The sequence below is a fragment of the Amblyomma americanum genome, chromosome 4, assembly GCF_052857255.1.
Source record: "Amblyomma americanum isolate KBUSLIRL-KWMA chromosome 4, ASM5285725v1, whole genome shotgun sequence".
NCBI lineage: Eukaryota > Metazoa > Arthropoda > Arachnida > Ixodida > Ixodidae > Amblyomma > Amblyomma americanum.
The window spans coordinates 181,659,491-181,678,647 of record NC_135500.1 but is presented as its reverse complement, the minus strand read 5'-3'; the positions used below and the strand labels follow the sequence as shown (position 1 = coordinate 181,678,647).

Here is a 19,157-nt window from a genome sequence, read left to right as displayed (position 1 = left end):
GCCGTCGTCTTCGTAAGGTGACCACCGCACTTTCCGACTTTTCGCTTCGCACCGCCTCATCACAGCGCATTCATCCCTCAGCGGCGTGCACGGCCCGTGTTCTCATCGAAGACGTCTTATACACCATCGAGTTTATTGTACTGTCTCGCTGCTCACACGACATCATCCTGGGCTACGATTTCCTTTCCACTCATCATGCCGTTATTGACTGCGCCCGCGCGGAAGTTTCCTTTTTACCTCTTTGTGATACCGTCTTGTGTGACGTCCCTACCCGGCCTGCAAAACTCCTCGTCGCCAGTGACACAGACATTCCTCCATTTTCTGCTGCCCTCGTTCCACTCTCCTGTGAAAGCGTTATTAGTTCGACTGTCTTCTTCACACCTTCCGACGCCGCTTCACGCCATCCCTGCCTCCTGCTTCCATTTGCGGTCCTCAAGATCGAAGATGGCCTTAGTGCAATGTACGTCTCAAATCCATTTTCGTGCCCGTCCGTCCTGCTACGCGGCGAGTGTCTCGGTCGTATTGAAGAACTTGATCCCGCGCTTGTAAATACTCTTCCTGCAACGCCTACTTCATTAGACGTTAATGTGCTCAGCTCTTGCGATACAGCGACCGCTTCGACACCACCCGATGTTCTTCAACAAGCTATTGACGCAGATCTCCCACCCGCACAACGCGATCAACTCGCTGCTCTTCTACAGAACTTCACTTCTGCCTTCGACCTTCCTCACACTGCTCTGGGTCGCACGTCTGTCGTTACACACGCAATCGACACTGGTACAAACGCACCTTTACGACAGCGTCCTTATCGCGTGTCGGCCTCTGAGCGCCAAGTCATTGCTGACAACGTGGACGACATGCTTCGCCGGGGCGTCATACAGCCATCTAACAGTCCATGGGCTTCTCCGGTTGTTTTGGTCACCAAGAAAGATGGTTCCATCCGGTTTTGCGTCGATTACCGTAGGCTTAACAAAATCACGCGCAAAGATGTCTATCCTTTGCCGCGAATCGACGACGCCTTGGACTGTTTACAGGGAGCCGAGTATTTCTCCTCTTTGGATTTGCGCTCCGGCTACTGGCAGGTACCGATGGCTGATAATGACCGCTCGAAAACTGCCTTTATAACACCGGATGGATTATACGAGTTCAACGTTATGCCCTTTGGCCTCTGCAATGCCCCGGCTACTTTCGAGCGCCTGATGGCCACTGTTCTTCGTGGACTCAAGTGGCAGACCTGTCTTTGTTATCTGGACGACATCGTAGTTTTTTCTGCCGACTTTTCTTCTCACCTTCTCCGCCTAAAGGATGTCCTCACGTGTCTCGCCGGCGCTGGGCTTCAGTTGAATTTGAAGAAGTGCCACTTTGCCGCTCGAAAACTCACAATTTTAGGCCACGTAGTTTCTAAGGACGGCATTCTTCCCGACCCCACCAAACTTCGCGCAGTTGCAGAGTTCCCGAAGCCAACCTCCCTGAAGCAGCTTCGGAGCTTTATCGGCCTCTGCTCCTACTTTCGACGTTTCATCTTGAACTTCGCCTCTATCATCGCTCCTCTGACCCAGCTCCTTGCCGGCAGCTCCGACCTTTCCGCCTGGACTCCAGCCTGCGATAAAGCCTTTGACACTTTACGCCGCCTTTTGGTTTCGCCGCCCATTCTACGCCACTTTGATCCGGCTGCGCCTACGGAGATCCACACTGATGCCAGCGGTATTGGGCTTGGTGCCGTCCTTACCCAACGTAAGCCTGGTTACAGCGAGTATGTTGTGGCATACGCCAGCCGAACATTGACAAAGGCAGAATCTAATTATTCAGTCACAGAAAGGGAATGTTTGGCCATTATTTGGGCTATCGGAAAATTTCGTCCTTATGTGTATGGTCGACCGTTTTACGTTGTGACCGATCACCACGCTTTGTGCTGGCTTGCCTCTCTGAAAGACCCATCCGGTCGCCTTGCTCGCTGGGCTCTTCGTCTCCAGGAGTTTGACATTCATGTCATTTATCGATCAGGGCTGAAGCATACGGACGCGGATGCTCTTTCCCGCTCGCCATTGCCTAGAGATAATTCGTCTGACCACGTCTGTGCCTACGATATGTCGACTCTTACAACTATCGACATGGCTACCGAGCAGCGGAATGACCCCTGGATCAATGCACTTTTGAATTTTCTCTCAAGTCCTACTCCCGGTCATTCCTCCAAAGCGCTCGTCCGCCAAGCACACCACTTCTCCATTCGTGACGGTCTTCTCTATCGCCGCAATTATTTGCTTGATGGACGGAAGTGGCTTCTAGTCATCCCGCGTCATCTCCGCGCCGACATTTGTGCTGCGTACCATGGTGACCCACAATGTGCTCACGGTGGCGTATTGAAAACCTACACACGCCTACGTCTGCGATTTTACTGGCGTGGAATGTACCGCTTCGTAAGACATTTCGTGCGCGCTTGCGAATCTTGTCAACGCCGAAAAACTCCTCAGAAGTCCTCTGTTTCGTTGCAGCCGTTACCCTGCCCTGCTCGTCCGTTTGACCGCGTTGGCATAGATCTCTATGGCCCTCTTCCGACTACTCCTGCTGGAAACCGGTGGATTATTGTGGCAGTAGACCATCTGACTCGCTACACTGAAACATCACCGTTACCCTCTGCCTCTGCAAGAGACGTTGCTTTGTTCATTCTCAACAACTTGATTCTTCGCCACGGGACTCCGAAGGAACTGCTCAGTGACCGCGGACGCGTTTTCTTGTGCGACGCTCTCGAGGCCCTACTGAAAGAATGTCGCATCATTCATCGCACCGCTACTTCTTACCACCCTCAGACGAATGGCCTGACAGAACGCTTCAACCGTACTCTGAGTGACATGCTGGCCATGTACGTCAACGACGCTCATTCCAACTGGGACCACGTTCTTCCCTTCGTAACCTACGCGTACAACACTGCGATACAGACCACCACTGGATTCTCTCCCTTTTTTCTTCTTTACGGGCGCGAGCCAACCTGCACAATGGACGCGCTTTTTCCCTACCGCCCTGATGTTTCTGAATCGACGCCACTCTCGGACGCCGCCCAGTATGCAGAAGAATGCCGTCAGCTCGCTCGTTCGCTCACAAAGGAAAATCAATGGCAACAAAAACACCATCGTGACACTGGTGAGGCGCCTTCATATGCGCCCAACTCCCTGGTGTGGCTCTGGGTTCCTGCCACAACCGCCGGCCTGTCAAAGAAGCTTCTTGCTCGGTATCACGGTCCATACCGAGTGCTTCAAAAAACATCTCCTGTGAACTACGTAGTTGAGCCCGTTACGCCATCTGCGGACTTGCGTCGCCGTGGACGCGAAATAGTTCATGTGGACCGAATCAAGCCCTACTACGATCCGTCTGTCCTTTCGGCACCATGAGTCGCCAGGATGGCTCCTTCTCTGCCCGGGGGGGAAACTGTAGTGTGGTAATCTTCATCGATATAACCACTGACATGCGTCGCGTGCTGCCGCTCTCCAGGACGACGAAGTTGTTCGCTGCCTTGCTCTTTCGCCACGCCTGACGCTTCGCTGCGAGTCTCCCCTGAGCGGCTGGAATCATCTGGGTTCACCGAATAAACACACCCCTACAATATATATATATATATATATATATATATATATATATATATATATATATATATATATATATATATATATATATATATATATATATATATATATATATATATATATATATATATATATATATATATATATATATATATATATATGAAAATGAGAGGCGGAAAGACAACGGTGTAGTTCGAAACGCTCTCGGCCACACGTCGAATTAGAAATGAGGGGAGCACTGTGTGCAGGGGGAATTACTTGCGGTGGGCACCATATTTCAGACTAGGGAACAATTTAACACCCACCTGGGTGAGCTAAGCACATGGCGTACTAAGGAAAGCAATGCCGTCTCTTTTTTTTTTTTGTCTCCGGATCGAGAGTCGCCGTTCATTCCTCTTGTTACGGTATTGCGTTTCGCTCTTCGTCTTGCTTTGGGGACTCGCACGTTTTCTCACCCGCGAGACTGTGTGGCTGTACAGCCGTGACAAAAATTTAATATATTTTCTTTGTGGCCGTACGGCGCCGCTTACGGGGGCTTATTGATTGTAATCATCCGCCTTGTTAAAAAAAAACAGGTTAGCGCGGTTTGTTTTCACTTTTTTTTTAAATTGGCTGGCCTAGGCACTAAGCTTCTAAGGGTAAAATGAGGGCAGTTTTAGTGCACTGTATGGGTAAAGTAGGCAGTCTTTTGTTGTTGTTCTGCGAAGCATATCTTTGCATCACAAAAATGTCCCCGGTGGCTAGAAAGTATAGAAACGTGACATCCATGTACAAACCCGGTCATCGAGATAAAACCTGTAACACTTGGTTGGTGCCCATATATTTTCCTTTGTTTAAAAAAGCTGGAGCACAGCCTTACAAAAATGATCTATATATAAACTTCTTAGCAAGCTCTATTGCCTTCCTATAGATGTTTTCTTTTGTCTATTCACAGTCTTTATATACTGTCTATATGATTTGTCTGAAAAAAAAAATTGTTAAGGGCAGTTATATATTATCCGCCTTAGTCAAACACTTTCAAACAAGTTTTTAGACGCAGCCGCCCGCGCGCTCTCTCACCGGGCTGTTTTCTCCTCCCCATCCGATCAGGAACCCGATTTTAATCCGGTCTGTACATTCAAAGATATTACAACATATTATCAAAATTGTCATCGCCTTTACCCTAGTCCATGTAAAGGCCTGAAGAAGGCGGATGAGCGGCTCCTTCTCCGCCTTCTCACCAATACATTGCTGTGCCCGGCAGCGCTAAAACATTTTGACCCCTCCTTTAGTGGCAGCTGCCCACACTGTAGTGCAGTGTCCTCTGACACCTATCACATGGTTTGGGCCTGCCCCTCCAACCCCGCTATTCCCCCCATCCCCAACCCAACCCGGGAGGACTGGGAGGCGACCCTGCTCGGCTGCCACGACTTACAGGCCCAACAAGCCTTAGTCGGGCGCGCCCGGGTGGCGGCAACCGCCACTGGGGTCCCATACTAGGGACCTCCACCTAGTGCTTGTACGGATCGGTCCCTTACGGGCTGATCCAAACATACCTCCTATTCATCCGTAATAAATGTTTTCACCACCACCACCACCACCACTTCAGCTCTGTATAGTTTTCCTTGTGACTAATGCTGCGTAGCGCAGAGTTAATTCATGATATCGGATTATGTCTTACCAAATGTGTTCAGATAAACTCAGTCTTCCTTGATTTTAAACAGATTCTTGACGTCATTCCATACAACCCCTTTATTGCAGAACTGTCACAGTTGGGCCTCCTCGACCACCTTCTTCAATTGCTGAAAAATATTCGACTACACGCCAACATTGAGAGGTTAAAAATGTGTAGTCGTCACTGACTTCGTGTTTATGTATATCTGGTGCGCCCCAAGGCCTCGTCTTTATGCTGTTGTTTTTACCTAAGTTTGTCTCCGATCCGCCTATTGGCCTTAGGCCTGCTGTTTGACTTTACGCAGATGGTTGTGTATGCCGCGGTGGCTCACTGGCCTTGACGTTCGGATGCTGATCCCAAAGTCGCGGGTTCGATTCTGGCCGCGGCAGTCGTATTTCGATTGAGGGGAAATGGAAGAGCTCCTGCATGCTGTTCGCTGCCAGTGCCTATTAAAGAACCTCGGGCGGTCGAAATTAATCTGGACTCCTCCAATACGGCATCGCTCGTAGCCGAAGTGTCGCTTCGAGACGTTAAACACCACAATTCACAATTCGCAGACGCTTGTGTGTCGTACCATTGGGTCGCTTGCGATGACGACATCGGTGCGCTGCAGTCTGATGTAGATGGTTAGCAGCAGGTGAGCTCAGTGGCCGGTGCCTTTATAAGTATTGATGTGCTGCCATGTTCAGTTCACAAACCGCAAAGGGTTGCTCTTTAAACAAACGTGATGAATATGATGATGATGATAGTGAATTTTTATGGCGCAAGGGCATCTGCTGCCAAAGAGCGCTGTGGCACAAGGTTTTTTCGTTTGCTCAAGGTGGGGTCAAAGACACATTTCCCAAGCATTTCACCCTGAATAAGCCGAGCACCAGACCAGGGGAAAGCTTGTACCCATTGTATCACCGGTGGGCACCCGGCTGCACTGGGGATCGAAACCTGCACCTCCCGCATGCGAGGCGGATGCTCAACCACTAGGCCACCGCTGTAGCCCTAAACATGTAAAAACATGTAGCCCGTGGTACATACATGTAGCCTGAAATGTAAACAATGTGAAATACCACTGCACAGCACTCATGCTGCGCTAGGCTGCACCACTCATGTTGACAGTATTATTGCGAACGCATCTTGCCTTGCCCACTTCTTTAAAACTTACTTTAAAGAACTGCGCAAGCATAAAATAAAATGTTATAATTTACTAACGTCCGCTGCATTATAAAATACGCGTGCATGCACGTGATCCCTGCAAAGTAACGGAAGCAAACATATTGGAGCCAGCGCAAACACGAGTGGCACTGTTTGTCAGAGTTCTTTTTGATTTTAGAGTAAGAAGCTTAGAAAGCGAAATTAAGGTTGGAAATTGTTGAGTTTACAATAGAAAATTCTTGGACTGGAATTTCTGCATGGTGCTCTTAATTAGGGAAATGAAATGCGAAAAACCTGAATTTCAATAATCCCGTACGTGTCTCTGGTTAGAGGAATAGAAAAAAACTTGATTTCAATTCCGTGTTGATGTTCTCTAACATGCATTGCTCTGACCGACTATTGATGGTTGGAATACGCTCCTTAGCGGAGTTTCCTCAGAGTGTGATTTTGCTAGTTCTGTTAAAGTTTTTGGCTAAGATTGTCGGAAAATATTTTTTCATAACGCGATGTTAAATTGCTTTACGACTGTTTTTATTCAGTGCTTGGTGTAGTTTTGTTTTCTTGCTATCTCTTCCATTAGACACATTTCACTTGTTTCACGGAAACTTTGCGCAGTTTTTACTGTATCGTGGCCAAGAAAAATATGAATTTTGATTCTGTGTTACCGTAGCTGCTTTCTGCGATTCCATTTTGTTTTCCGTCTTCAATACATAAATAAATAAACAAGCAAACGAAAACTGTCACTTTCAAGCCGAGCAGCAAAATTCGGCCACTGCTACTGTTGACCGACTAGTCGAGCAGCGAACGTGACCAGCTTGAAGTAGACTGCGCCGCTTGCCCTTCGCTGATCTCTTTAATTGTCTTAAAACTTGAAGACGAATGGTTTTAGCGTGCAAATGGACTCCTGTTTTACCCACGGCATGGTCAGCTAATTATGGTTCCAAGCACCACCTAATAATTCTTCGAGCACTGATTATAGTCCAGATATAACGTGGTCTATAGCAGAGGGATTTTTCTTCAATATTGGCGCATATCTTCAACATTATCACTTAACGTGGAGTCAGTTACATTTCAGGACTCTGTTTTTGGCTAGAGAACGACGAAGGAGTTCGCCAATTCTACGCGTAGGACACCATGGACACAAACACGAAATCAATCTGCCGCAAGAGCACCACGTGCCGTGCCAGCCCTTGATTGTTTATAGTCTTCCGCCTCACGCGTCGTGTCATTCGTCCAAATCCCCTTATAATAAATTAGAATAATAGTTGGATTGATTTCAAGTTGGGTGTTCCCTCTGGGTGCGTACCGTAGTGTACATGAACTTCTATGCTGATTCCATAAAGAAAATGGCTCCAAAGTTGACTGTACTAAGCACGTTCTGCTCGAAAACCCGCAGATTAAGCTTTATAGGCGACGGAGCTGCCGCGTGGTTCGCTAACTGGCGCCGCGTCAAGCCATCGGAAACGTCGCGCTGTCAATCATTCTTTTTATATATTTGTATGCTGGCAAAGAGCCATGGGTCCACCTAGGCGTCTGTTTACTCCTTCCTGTGCAGACAAGGAAAGGGAAATGAGGGGCTCGTTATGGCATACGTATGAAGGAAGCCAGCAGCCACCGGATCCAAGAAGCATAAAAGAATGGTTCTCTTTGTTTTTTGAATTTGTGCTGTCGATCAGTGGGATATTAGTCGTGTAATTATTTTATCGCTAAGTATAATCACATGCCTCCGGTGGGATCCGAACCCACGACCTCCGAATTTCGCTAAGAACTTTTGTGGGCTCTGGTCCCACCGCTGATATGGGGTTTTCTTGTTTTCTGATCAACTATCCTTAAGCGACACGATTAATCTTCCATCTATCAACGCTACAAAAAAATATACATATGATGAAGAAGCAGCAGAAAAACTTGTCAGTTGCTAAGTGTGGGCTAAAAAACACCCTGGGCTGTCTGCATCAATTTATAAGCCTCCATAGCTGCGTTCCGCGTTGCACCCAGAATGCGTGCGCTGCCGCATTTAGTAATGTTTCGATCTGTCCCGCAGCTACTGCGACGCGTGGTTATTTTTATTGCTTTAGTACCCTGTCTGATCACTGATGCGCTTCTTCATCGATCCTGCTATCACTCAATCTGTCAGTCAACTCTAATTTTATGCTATGTCGCGGGAGCCATGAGCAGAGAAACTTTATTGCGGAAACCCCTGGAAGATTGCCAGCGTCGAAGCCTGCACAGCGAGAGCTCATGTTTCTTTCCTGCCGTGTGAAAGTAATGCTCAGCGGCTGCGTACTATAAAAAAAAGCGTGCAGTAATTTGGGCATGCTGCATTGGTCGGAGACACTGAGCTACCACAGCGCTGTTATACAGGGGCGGTGCGGAATTATTCACGTTGTGAGAGCAAAAATGGCCCCTTTGACAATCCCCTGGAGGTCGCCTTCGTGTTTACCTGAGTGCGCTCGGCTTCCCCTCAACTTTCCGTCTAGAAGGAGAAAGTCAACGACTCCAGGACTTGTCGTCGACGTTAGCGAAACTCGCTCAACCGGTGCAACAAGTGCTACACCTGGTGCGTTATTAGCGATGCCAAATTGGTCCTCTTTAGCGTCCAATGGCTTTACTATGTTTGACACACGTAATATTAGCAGGGTTATCTTACCAGTTTTTTTTTTGTTACATTAGAGCCGGAGAGTTCTATAGGTAAACGTTCAGTGCAGTGAAACTTCTCCGTAACGAAATAGCGTAAACGCCGCTTTTTCTTTTCTTTTTCTCAAATTGTATCCCACCAAAGTGGCGCTCATCCGTCATGCAGGGAAGCCAACCAAAAAAACGGATACTCGCGACAGAATAGCAACGTCACGCCTGTCTTTGAACTCAAAGAAAACGGGGCTAAATATCCCGGATAGCTCTCTCCTTACCCCGCCTTGTGGTCACTGAAGGCGATATAGGGGCCGCGCTGAAATAGGGAGTGCGGCAACGTGTCCCCGTATTGGATGGCTTTGTATGGAGCGCTCCTTTTTGGACGTATAAATGCACTGGCTACAACGATGCGAACGCACTTCGACGGTAGTGTAAACGCCAGCAGTTTGTACTTGTTCTGCACTGTGGTGCATAGGTAAGCCCATTGGCAAGCGACAGTTACTGCCGAGGTCAGCTACGGCTATGATGAAGTAATTGCGGGGCCCCTTTAATTGACTTCGTTATGACCAAGTTCAACTGTATGTCCAAACTCTATAAATAGAGCAATTCTTTTGTGCTACTTGAATATGTAAATCGAAAATATTCTTTCAGTAGTGACAAGGCTTCAACGTTTCCTATTAAATGCAACAGATTTAATTACAGTCACTGCGGCTGCAGCCTAGTTGTGTGTTTCTTGCGTTCCGCATGCATTTTAACAAAAATAGTTGTACCTTTTTAATGATCCTTAAGTCCGCCTCACATCAATGCCGCAATGGCGGGCGAGCAAATTCCTGTAACGAAATATTATAGCCACAGTTTGTATGTTTCATGTAGCGGAATGTGTTAGCGGGGTTCCCGCAACTATAATATGTGCACCTTTGAAGCAATAAAATGCGGTTTTATGACTTTATTCTCGTTTTGAAGATGGCCAATGGCGCCATAATTAGGGCAACTTGCAACGCGGGAAAACCAACTTAACGCGCTTGTGAGTAACTGCGCGTCTGCGTACTTTAAGCTGCGGGAATGGCCAACAGACTTTGTGCTGTTTGATTGTACGACGTCCGACGTAGCATGCGGTTAAGGTTCTTCTGGAACTTTCCCGTTCACCGCTCTAAATCTGGCGCCGGCGCATGCAAGTGTACTTACACATGTTCAGGCTGTCCTTGGCACCGGAGGTATGTTCCCCTATTCCGATGTGCGTGTTCTTCAGACTGTTATTGGTGTCGACAGCCTGAATCACCCGGTAGCATACTTTTGGTGTGCCCCAGCATGCCTACGAACGGCAGACACGGGTCGCTCGCTGTTTTGCCCCACGCGCTCCTTTCTTTTCACGAGCCTGCAGTGCTGGCCACCAGTAAGGTTCTTTGTCCTCCTCCGGCTTCAGTGCCAGCCGTTTATCGAGGTTGTTACAGTGGGCATTCCATTCCGGCCGCGGCGGTCGTGTTTCGAAGAAAGCCACACGCAAAATGCTCTTGTGTGCTGTGCGATGTGAGTGCAGAAACCGAGGTGGTCGAAATTATTCCGGTGTCCTCCACTACGGCAACTCCATCTCTCTTTTAATGCGAAAGTATTAGGAACCTCATCGGAGAAAACAATGCGATATCGATCACATAATTTTCAGTGACGTCACCAGAACTGAAGTGACAACTGTACATTTCGATGTACGTATTTTCATTTCGTCCGTGTCGCCACCTCTACACACCTTCGGGGAAACGTCTTACCACTAATACATGACCCAGACAGACGTGTAGGGGTCCACAATCACAACTATGTAAGACTGACACAAGACTCAATGTAAAGGCACCAACAGCTTCTAATGCTATCACGTTGCCAACATATAATGTAATTATTTGTCCCTGCGAATTTTTTCTGCTTTCACTCCCTTCTTCAATGCTCCCCTCACGGCGTGGTTCGGGTGTTCACCGATAAGTGAGACAGTTACTGCGCCGTTTCACTTCGTCAAAACCACTTTTCATTTTCCAGTGGCTTGATCATCTACACATTGCAAAGCATGCGTGTCCTCACAGCCGCCGTGGGTGTCGTCGCGCAGGGGCGGCTACGTGCTCGAGGTGCACCTGGAGTCCTGGTCGGGGCTGAACGCCAGTGCGACGCAGGTGTCCCTCAGCCTGGACGTGAGCGCCTTCACCGAGCTCACGCAGCTCGGCCTCGTCATGGGCGGCGCCGTGCTACTCGGCCTCTACGTGCTCATCGTGTTCGAGCTGGTGCACCGCACCCTGGCCGCCATGCTGGCCGCCACTGCGGCCATCGCCTGCCTCGCGCTCATCGGGGACAGGCCCAGCCTCGCCAAGGTGCTGCCTCAGTGCTTGCGTTTATTTCTAGCAGAGTACGGGGCATTCACGCGATGTCACTGGCGCCATTCTGGGGTGTAGCCCGCAGCTTCAGCGCGGGCTGCACTCCTATGCGGCTATACGCGCGGCCTTTCGCCGTGATGCATGTACTCCAAAATAGCGGCCGCTGTGACGTCGGTGCCTACTCCCTATACCCTTTTCAGAAATTCGTTAAATATTCGGGATGCGCACAAGTGCGGGCTCTGGGCTCCGCTTTCAAGTTATATTGAAGCGCCGATGATCACAGCGCCAGGAAGTGACAGCGTGTGAAGGATATTCACTAATACAGTTGAACCTCGTTATAACGAAGTTGAAGGGGCCCGGCGATTACTTCATTATAGCCCGTGTTGAGCGCACTTTCTAGGGGAATCGTCATTTTTTCGTTATATTCATTATTTTGATATGAACTGTTTCGTTATAACGAGGCTCGATTTTTATCTCAGCACTGCCTTGGTAGTTCCTTCTACATGCTTTCAAGTGCGCGTCGTTGATTTCTTGTTGAGCCGCAGGTGATGTCGTGGCTGGACGTGGAGACGCTGAGCCTCCTATTCGGCATGATGGTGCTGGTGGCGATCCTCTGCGAGACGGGCTTCTTCGACTACGCGGCCGTGGTGGCGTTTCGCGTGGCGCGGGGCCGCGTCTGGCCGCTGGTCACTACGCTCTGCGCCACCACGGCGCTGGTGTCCGCCTTCCTGGACAACGTCACCACCATACTGCTCATGACGCCCGCCACCATCAAGTGAGCACTTCTCTTCATGTCGCCCCTTTTGTACGTTACCTATGGAGCATCGTGCGTGCTATTACCGGACAGTTAAAGGGGATAATAACCGACTATTCAAGCGCCCGTGTTGGTCACTCGGTACAGGATCGATCCATCGGGCGTGAAGGGCAAAAAAGTAGCTGAGGTTCAACCTGGCTGAACCTATGAATGCAACTTAAAAAAAAAAAAAACAGCAGTCGTTAACACTGGGCTATGGTCCGCGGCGTACTGTATCACTCCGCTAGCTAGTCACAAAAGTAAACGAAATAAGCTTTTTGATGTTTGACTTTGTTAAACAAACCCAGTATGAAAATTCTAGAGCTCATAACTTTTTTCCGTGATTAGTTTCTTTTCTTAGGTGACAAGAGAAGTTTCAACATTGGACTACTTTTTTGTCCTGGAGGAATTCTGTGCGCCGGTCCTGAATGTGGGTGGAGCTTCACTGCAGACTTAAGTTGTATCCTACTATAGTAGACGAGCGAAAGCAAGGCCGACGGTATTTTGTAGCGAATAATGGTGTGACGTCATTGCTACGTCATCGCATGACGTCACATCAGGTGATGCGAATCTTAGCTCTAAAGGTCAAGGGTCAGAAGTCATGGCCACTGGTCATCGGCCACGTGTTTGCTAGTCATTAGCTGTGACCACACCATACAGGCAGATCATGGCTATACGCAGCGAGGCACATAGCCACACATTGTTAGTCTTGCGGGTGTATGCTTGGTTTGACTTTGGTCGAGATTCAAGGCCAAACGCGCAAAGCCAGTCGTAAGTTGTACCTCTGATTGTAGAGCTTTCGCTCTAAAAATGAGAGCTTACAGAACGCGCTGCGTCAGTCTTCGCTGCTATGCGGAACTCTGGCTGAGGTGGCTGTGGTCATCCCTGTGTCACGACACTGACTTTCGGAGTGTGCAGTTTCGACGCGTTCTCTTCGAAATACATTGTAGAGGAACTCGTTATCGTCGTGCATGTCCGTACGGACCAGCCGATCGACACGCATTTTGTGCGATTTATGAATGTCTGCGTGAATACACAGCAATACAGCGATGACGTTGAGGCAGAGCATCCGCCTCGCGTGCCGCGCAATTCTCCATCGTATGAAAAAAGAAAAATCCGCATGTCGATAGAACTGAGTAACCAAGCCTGGGTACGTGCACCGTGATCTCGGGAACCAGAGCCGACAACGCACTCCTTCACAAGAACAAGATTTCACCACCCTGGTGTAGTACTTGGTTCATTTGTGGATTGTGGGGCTTAACGTCCCAAAGCAGCTAAACCTATGAGGGACGCCTTAGTGGAGGGCTGTGGATAATTTAGACCACCTGGGGTTCTTTAACGTGCACTGACATCGCACAGTAGACGGGCCTATAGCATTTCGCCTCCATCAAAATTCGACTGCCGCAGCCGAGATCGAACCCGCGTCTTTCGATTCAGTTGCCGAGCACCATAACCGCTGAGTCACCGCAGCGGTCTGGTGTAGTATTTCGCCGCAGTCTTCTATATGAATACGTTAAGTGACAAGAAAAGAGCAGAGCGGGCCAGGGAACGAAATGGGCTTGTGCAGGGCAAGTAATGCGAAGGCAAGTTAACCGACGGTGGTTTAGGGTAACGCACTGGGTTCCAAGGGAAGGGGGATAGGGAGGCCGCGGCTGGCTCAGGACGCGATTAATTCGAGAGATATGGCAGGGGTCTTTGTCTTGTAGTGGCCGTTGTCCGGCTGATGATGAAATCTGTGAGCAAGAACATACGTTACCCGAACTACGTGGGTGGCTAGTTCGGAGAATTGGGAAAGCCTGCCGTCGTCGAAATTGAAGTCCACGGGACGCCCACAAAAACCGAAGTTAGGTAAATACGGTGCTCTTGAGTCGGAATCCGCCACGAAAATGACGGCATCCACGCTGGACATATCCTCGTTTTCGAAGCAGCGACGAGAAACGTGCTCTGAAGAGGCAAATGTGGTGCACACAACATACAACAAAGATTTATAGCAAACAGGCATATTGAGAACGAGGCTGGATACAGACAGCTAACTGTAAAGGGTCTAGCTGTACTTCAGACTTCAGTATCCTCCAGTCTTCGATCACGCAATCAATATAAGGGACTCTCCTAGATATCCACACGTTTGTCGTAAAAAGAGAAACAAAACAAGAAGACAGGTAATTTGTCAAAGTGACACCAGCAAAAGCATGGGAGCCTCGTACGCGTACACGTGCAGGCGACGCGTAAAGCCGTGCCTCTGCCGAAGCTTAGACGGTAAGCCTCAGCGGACACGGGGCCTCCTGGGAATCCCGCAGCAGGCATCGCTGTTCGCCTGACAAGAAATGCACAAAAAAAAAAACTTCACCGAAGGATTCAATAGATGGAGCGTCCGCGACGGGGCTTAAAGTATAAGTTGGGAAAAGGCGACTAAGAAAAAAAAAAAAGAAAAGCCCGTGAACCACAAATAGATGGCACCAGGTATTGCGGTACAGCTCAGGAGCCGTGCCAGATCGTGTATGAAGATAAAGGGTTATAGTTTGAATCTTGCGTATACATTGGCGTGCAGATATACAGGACGAAAAATAGCAGTGAAAGATGCGACACACATTTGCATGATCATAGAGCTAGAGCTCCGCGGATGAGCTTTATACTGACATATGGGTGAACAAGGAGCAGCAATTTATCTCCCTTGTTGGGTCTCACAGTGTGGGCCTTCTTTCAGCCGTCCATAAGACAGGTGTGAAAGTTGTATGAGACGTGCCGAAAGTAGACACAGGCGCGAGATTACTTGAAGGATGGGAAAAATATTGAAAACAAAGAAGTATGGGGGGGGGGGGGGGGGGATGGCCTCCTCGCTGGGTTATGCAGACTTCACGAGGTAATTTGTCTACTTCACAGTTAGGTTTGAAACATAAGGACAGCGCCGACTGTTCGGCACTGGACGAAGCAGCACTATATGCGTCCACGTGAGGCATCCTTTATCGCTTCGTATTCTGCATCATTACTCAGGCTGTGAAGGCGCTCTTCTCCATATACACCTTACTATACGGATATTCGACTCGATACTGTGTGTATACGGCGGCGGACGCTAGTCACCTCACCGAAGTTAGCTTGGAAGAATGTAATAGTATCAAAAAGAAAAAAAAACACTTGATGTGCTTTGTCTGGCTCTGTGTGCTGGTATGGCTCCGTGGGCAACACAGACGGGCCGACGCCATGAAAGCACACCGGTGTCTCGAAGCGTGCGCCTTCCACCGGCACGTCGCGCCGATCGTAGGCGCGCCACGTGTCCAGTTGTCGAGGATGTTCGCTTAACTCTTTTTCTTTTTTCATTCGGCAGCTAGCCGCCTTATACGCGACGTCTAGGTTTTTGCTCTCGCTCGCATCTTGGGCGCCTCCTCTTTCAAGATATTTCGAAGCGAAAGCTTCACTACACTGGGTAAAGCCGATATCGCCGTGCGTTGCCGCTTGATATTTAAGTGAGCCAGGGGTCAAGTTTGACTATGTGGTCCACCATGGCGTCGCACCTCTTAACCTTTGACCTTGCCTTTTGACTTTTCGATTAGCCGGCAGAGGGTGGTTGAATAATCACTTTACAATCGCGTGATGTCGCGCGATGGAAACTGCCGTTGTGACGTCAGTCTGGAGGCAATATATAGGCCGCAGCGTTCATTGGGCGACCAACATCTCGCCATCAACCATTAATTTAACTGCCACCTGCCAGGTTGGCAGGATGGGCGCGCTTCCTATTCAGTGTGCGGAACGCAGTCAACGTTACAGATGCCAAGACGCGTCTAGTTGCCCGATACACCACAGCTTTCGCTCTCTAACCAGGTTCAGCAGTAGTTAAACCGCAGCTAATTTTATTTATAAAGTTGCGAAGGATTAGGCTGACATTATTTATTTAATTTTTATTCGCTCGCGGCTAGAGACAAAATTGCAAAATTGAAAATTGCTTTTTGGGGAAAGGAAATGGCGTAATATCTGTCTCGCATCTCGGCGGACACCTGAACCGCGCCGCAAGGGAAGGGATAAAGGAGGGACTGAGAGAAGACAGGAAGAAAGGGGCGCAGTAGTGGAGGCCTTCGCAATAGTTTCGACCACCTGAGGATCTTTAACGTGCACTGACATCGCACTGCACACGGGCGCCTTAACGTTTCGCCAATACACATGCATACCAGAGGGGACGGATAACATCCCGGTGCTGTAGCGCCATATGCCCTAGGTCGTTCTGCTTCCGCGTAACATGGACACGGCTTTACACGAAGGCAGCCCTAAACCTACCTCGTAGCATTAGCACAGCCAAACTTCTTGCACTAGGCATGCATAACACCGTTCAGGAACTAGTTGACGCGCACCTTCAGACACAGTACTTTAGACTTGCCACGAGAACCACTGGCCGCCATATACTCTCTTCCCTTCGCATCAACATACCCTCTAACCAGTCAACCTTTATAGCCATCCCTCGACGCATCCATACACCTCTCGTTGTGAAACCCCTTCCTCGAAACGTCCATCCCCAATATCACATCCCTCGCCGCGTAGCTCGCGCTAATGCCCTCCATAAGTACTATGGGCAAGCCCACGATGCCGTTTGGGTAGACGCCGCATGTACAGCTCATGAAGCGGTAGCAGTTGCCTACAATCCAACCCTACCTCACCCCCTAACTCACCGTCTTCCCTCGGGCTCTACGCCGGAGGAGGCAGAGGAGACCGCCATCACCCTAGCCCTTGCACATTCGGACGCCCAATACATCTTCAGCGACTCCAAGACGGCTCTGTCCAACTTTGCCAGGGGCAGGATTCACGCCCCTGCCTGGCAATTGTTGAACACCCCCACCCCAAATTTACCGCGCAGGGTAGAGCTTCAGTGGGTGTCGGCTCACTCTGGGAACTCTGGAAACGAGGCTGCCGATAAATTGGCCCGAGGTTTGATTTGCCGGGCTCAGGACAGTCTCGATCCAGGATTCTCGAGGGAGCGGGCGCACACTTTTGCGGAGCTCACGCAAATACCCCGTTTGGACCGTCGGACTTACCCTCCTTTCCACCCCTCTCTTACGCACTCCCAACAGATCCTCTTCAGACGCCTCCAGACCCGCTCTCTGTCATCCCCTCAGCTTTTATCCCACTATTGCGGCACAACCCCTGCATGCTCCCTATGCGGTGACCCCCACGCCACACTCTCCCATGTCCTTTTCGGCTGCCCTGCTGACCCTCCCCCGCAGGGACAGCACGCCATCTCGAGCTGGAGGACTGGGAGGTCCTGCTCATGTCTGCAGACCCAACATCGCAGCTTGCTGCGGTGACTCGGGCTGCCGACGTCATGTCCCGGCATGACCTACTTGATGCAGTGCGGGACCGCTCAGTAGCCCAGGGACCCAGCTGGGTCTAAAACTCACTTGCTCAATAAAGTTTTTTCTGTCTGTCTGTTCGACCGCCTGGGGATCTTTAACGTGCACTGACATCACACTGCACACTGGCGCCTTAGCGTTTCGCCAACACATATGCATACCAGAGGGGACGGATAACATCCCGGTGCTGTAGCGCCATATGCCCTGGATCGTTCTGCTTCCGCGTAACATGAACACGACTTTACACGAAGGCAGACGACATGCGCGGGCTCGCGTCCTTGTGGGACAATATGAATCTAAAAGGGGCGTCTACTACGTGGACATCACAGGGCCGTCGCCCATGGGATTCTACGCGGCTGCTGTAGTCCACCGAGGGATGAATATCGATGGACCATCCTTTTGGGTCCCAAATCTAGCGCGAGCGGAGGAAGTCGCAATACATTTCCAGGGTGTACGTGGCAATGAGGCCGCTCATGCGGCCGCCCGAGCACTAACACACCGGGCTCCTCATCCTAGCAGATCAACCGCTGTTGCGGTTCCGCGAAATTTAAATCATTATTGCGACAGCCACCACCTCTACCCGGCCCTGCCAAGGGGCTGAGTAAGGTGGAGGAGCGAACTCTGCGGCTCCTCCAGACATGAACTCTTCTCTGTACTACCGTAGTGAAATATTTTGATCCCAACATAGATGCGTTGCCCGCACTGTGGCGGGATCTGCGATATCTTTCACGTAGTGTGGGCATGTACTCAGAATCATCACCTTCCCCCTTTCCCTACACCTACCCGAGAGACATGGGAGACTGCCCTCCTCAACTGCGCCACACTCGTCCCAGAAGGCTCTGGTAAAGCTGGCGCGAGACGGGGCCTCGTCGTGCGGTGTCCTGGTCTAAGGATACCGACTATGCAGCGGGGTCTTCTGACTATATATAATAATAATTGGTTTTGGGGGAAAGGAAATGGCGCAGTATCTGTCTCATATATCGTTGGACACCTGAACCGCGCCGTAAGGGAAGGGATAAAGGAGGGAGTGAAAGAAAAAAGGAAGGAAGAGGTGCCGTAGTGGAGGGCTCCGGAATAATTTTGACCACCTGGGGATCTTTAACGTGCACTGGCATCGCACAGAACACGGGCGCCTTAGCGTTTTTCCTCCATAAAAACGCAGCCGCCGCGGTCGGGTTCGAACATCTTCTGACTCCCAAACTCTCTTTTTGACCATTAAAAAAGCTTTTCATCACCACCACGGTAGCTGTTTTTTTTTTAGCACTGCTGTGTTCACGTTACAAGTGGACGACCCTGTACGTCGTTCGTGGCGCGACAAAAACGCGTCAAAACGCTGTGGCAGACTCGTCTCTTTCAAGCCTCCTGTTACGTCGCACTGTTCAATTTCGCGCGGTGAATAATTCCGCATGCGCTATAATAAGCGCGAACGCAGCGCAGTAGAGAGCGGAGGTGTACTGGAGAACGGATAGGGACACGAGCGGCAGTGTCGTGTTTCTGCTCGGGAGAAGAGTTTCGTTATCAAAATTAATTCCTTCCTTCGACGTAACACAGTGGAATATTCTCGGCGGTTTCGGCTGCGCACAACGGCGCGGCTCGTTCCTGCCTAGGGGGAAAACGTGATACAGGACCCTGCAGATTGCGCCTGTCACACTCGTAATGGGTATGCATTGCAGA

General features: G+C 49.8%; 1 protein-coding gene across 2 annotated transcripts in view; it reads left to right on the top strand.

The window, feature by feature from the left end:
• The window catches only part of LOC144128786 (P protein-like), a 261,677-nt gene that overhangs the window by 45,692 nt on the left and 196,828 nt on the right, over positions 1–19,157 (top strand). For both annotated transcript variants that reach the window (XM_077662488.1, XM_077662489.1), the window contains exons 4-5: positions 11,096–11,354; positions 11,903–12,132. In XM_077662488.1, the coding sequence (XP_077518614.1) occupies positions 11,096–11,354; positions 11,903–12,132 (489 nt within the window). The remainder of the gene's footprint in view (positions 1–11,095; positions 11,355–11,902; positions 12,133–19,157) is intronic.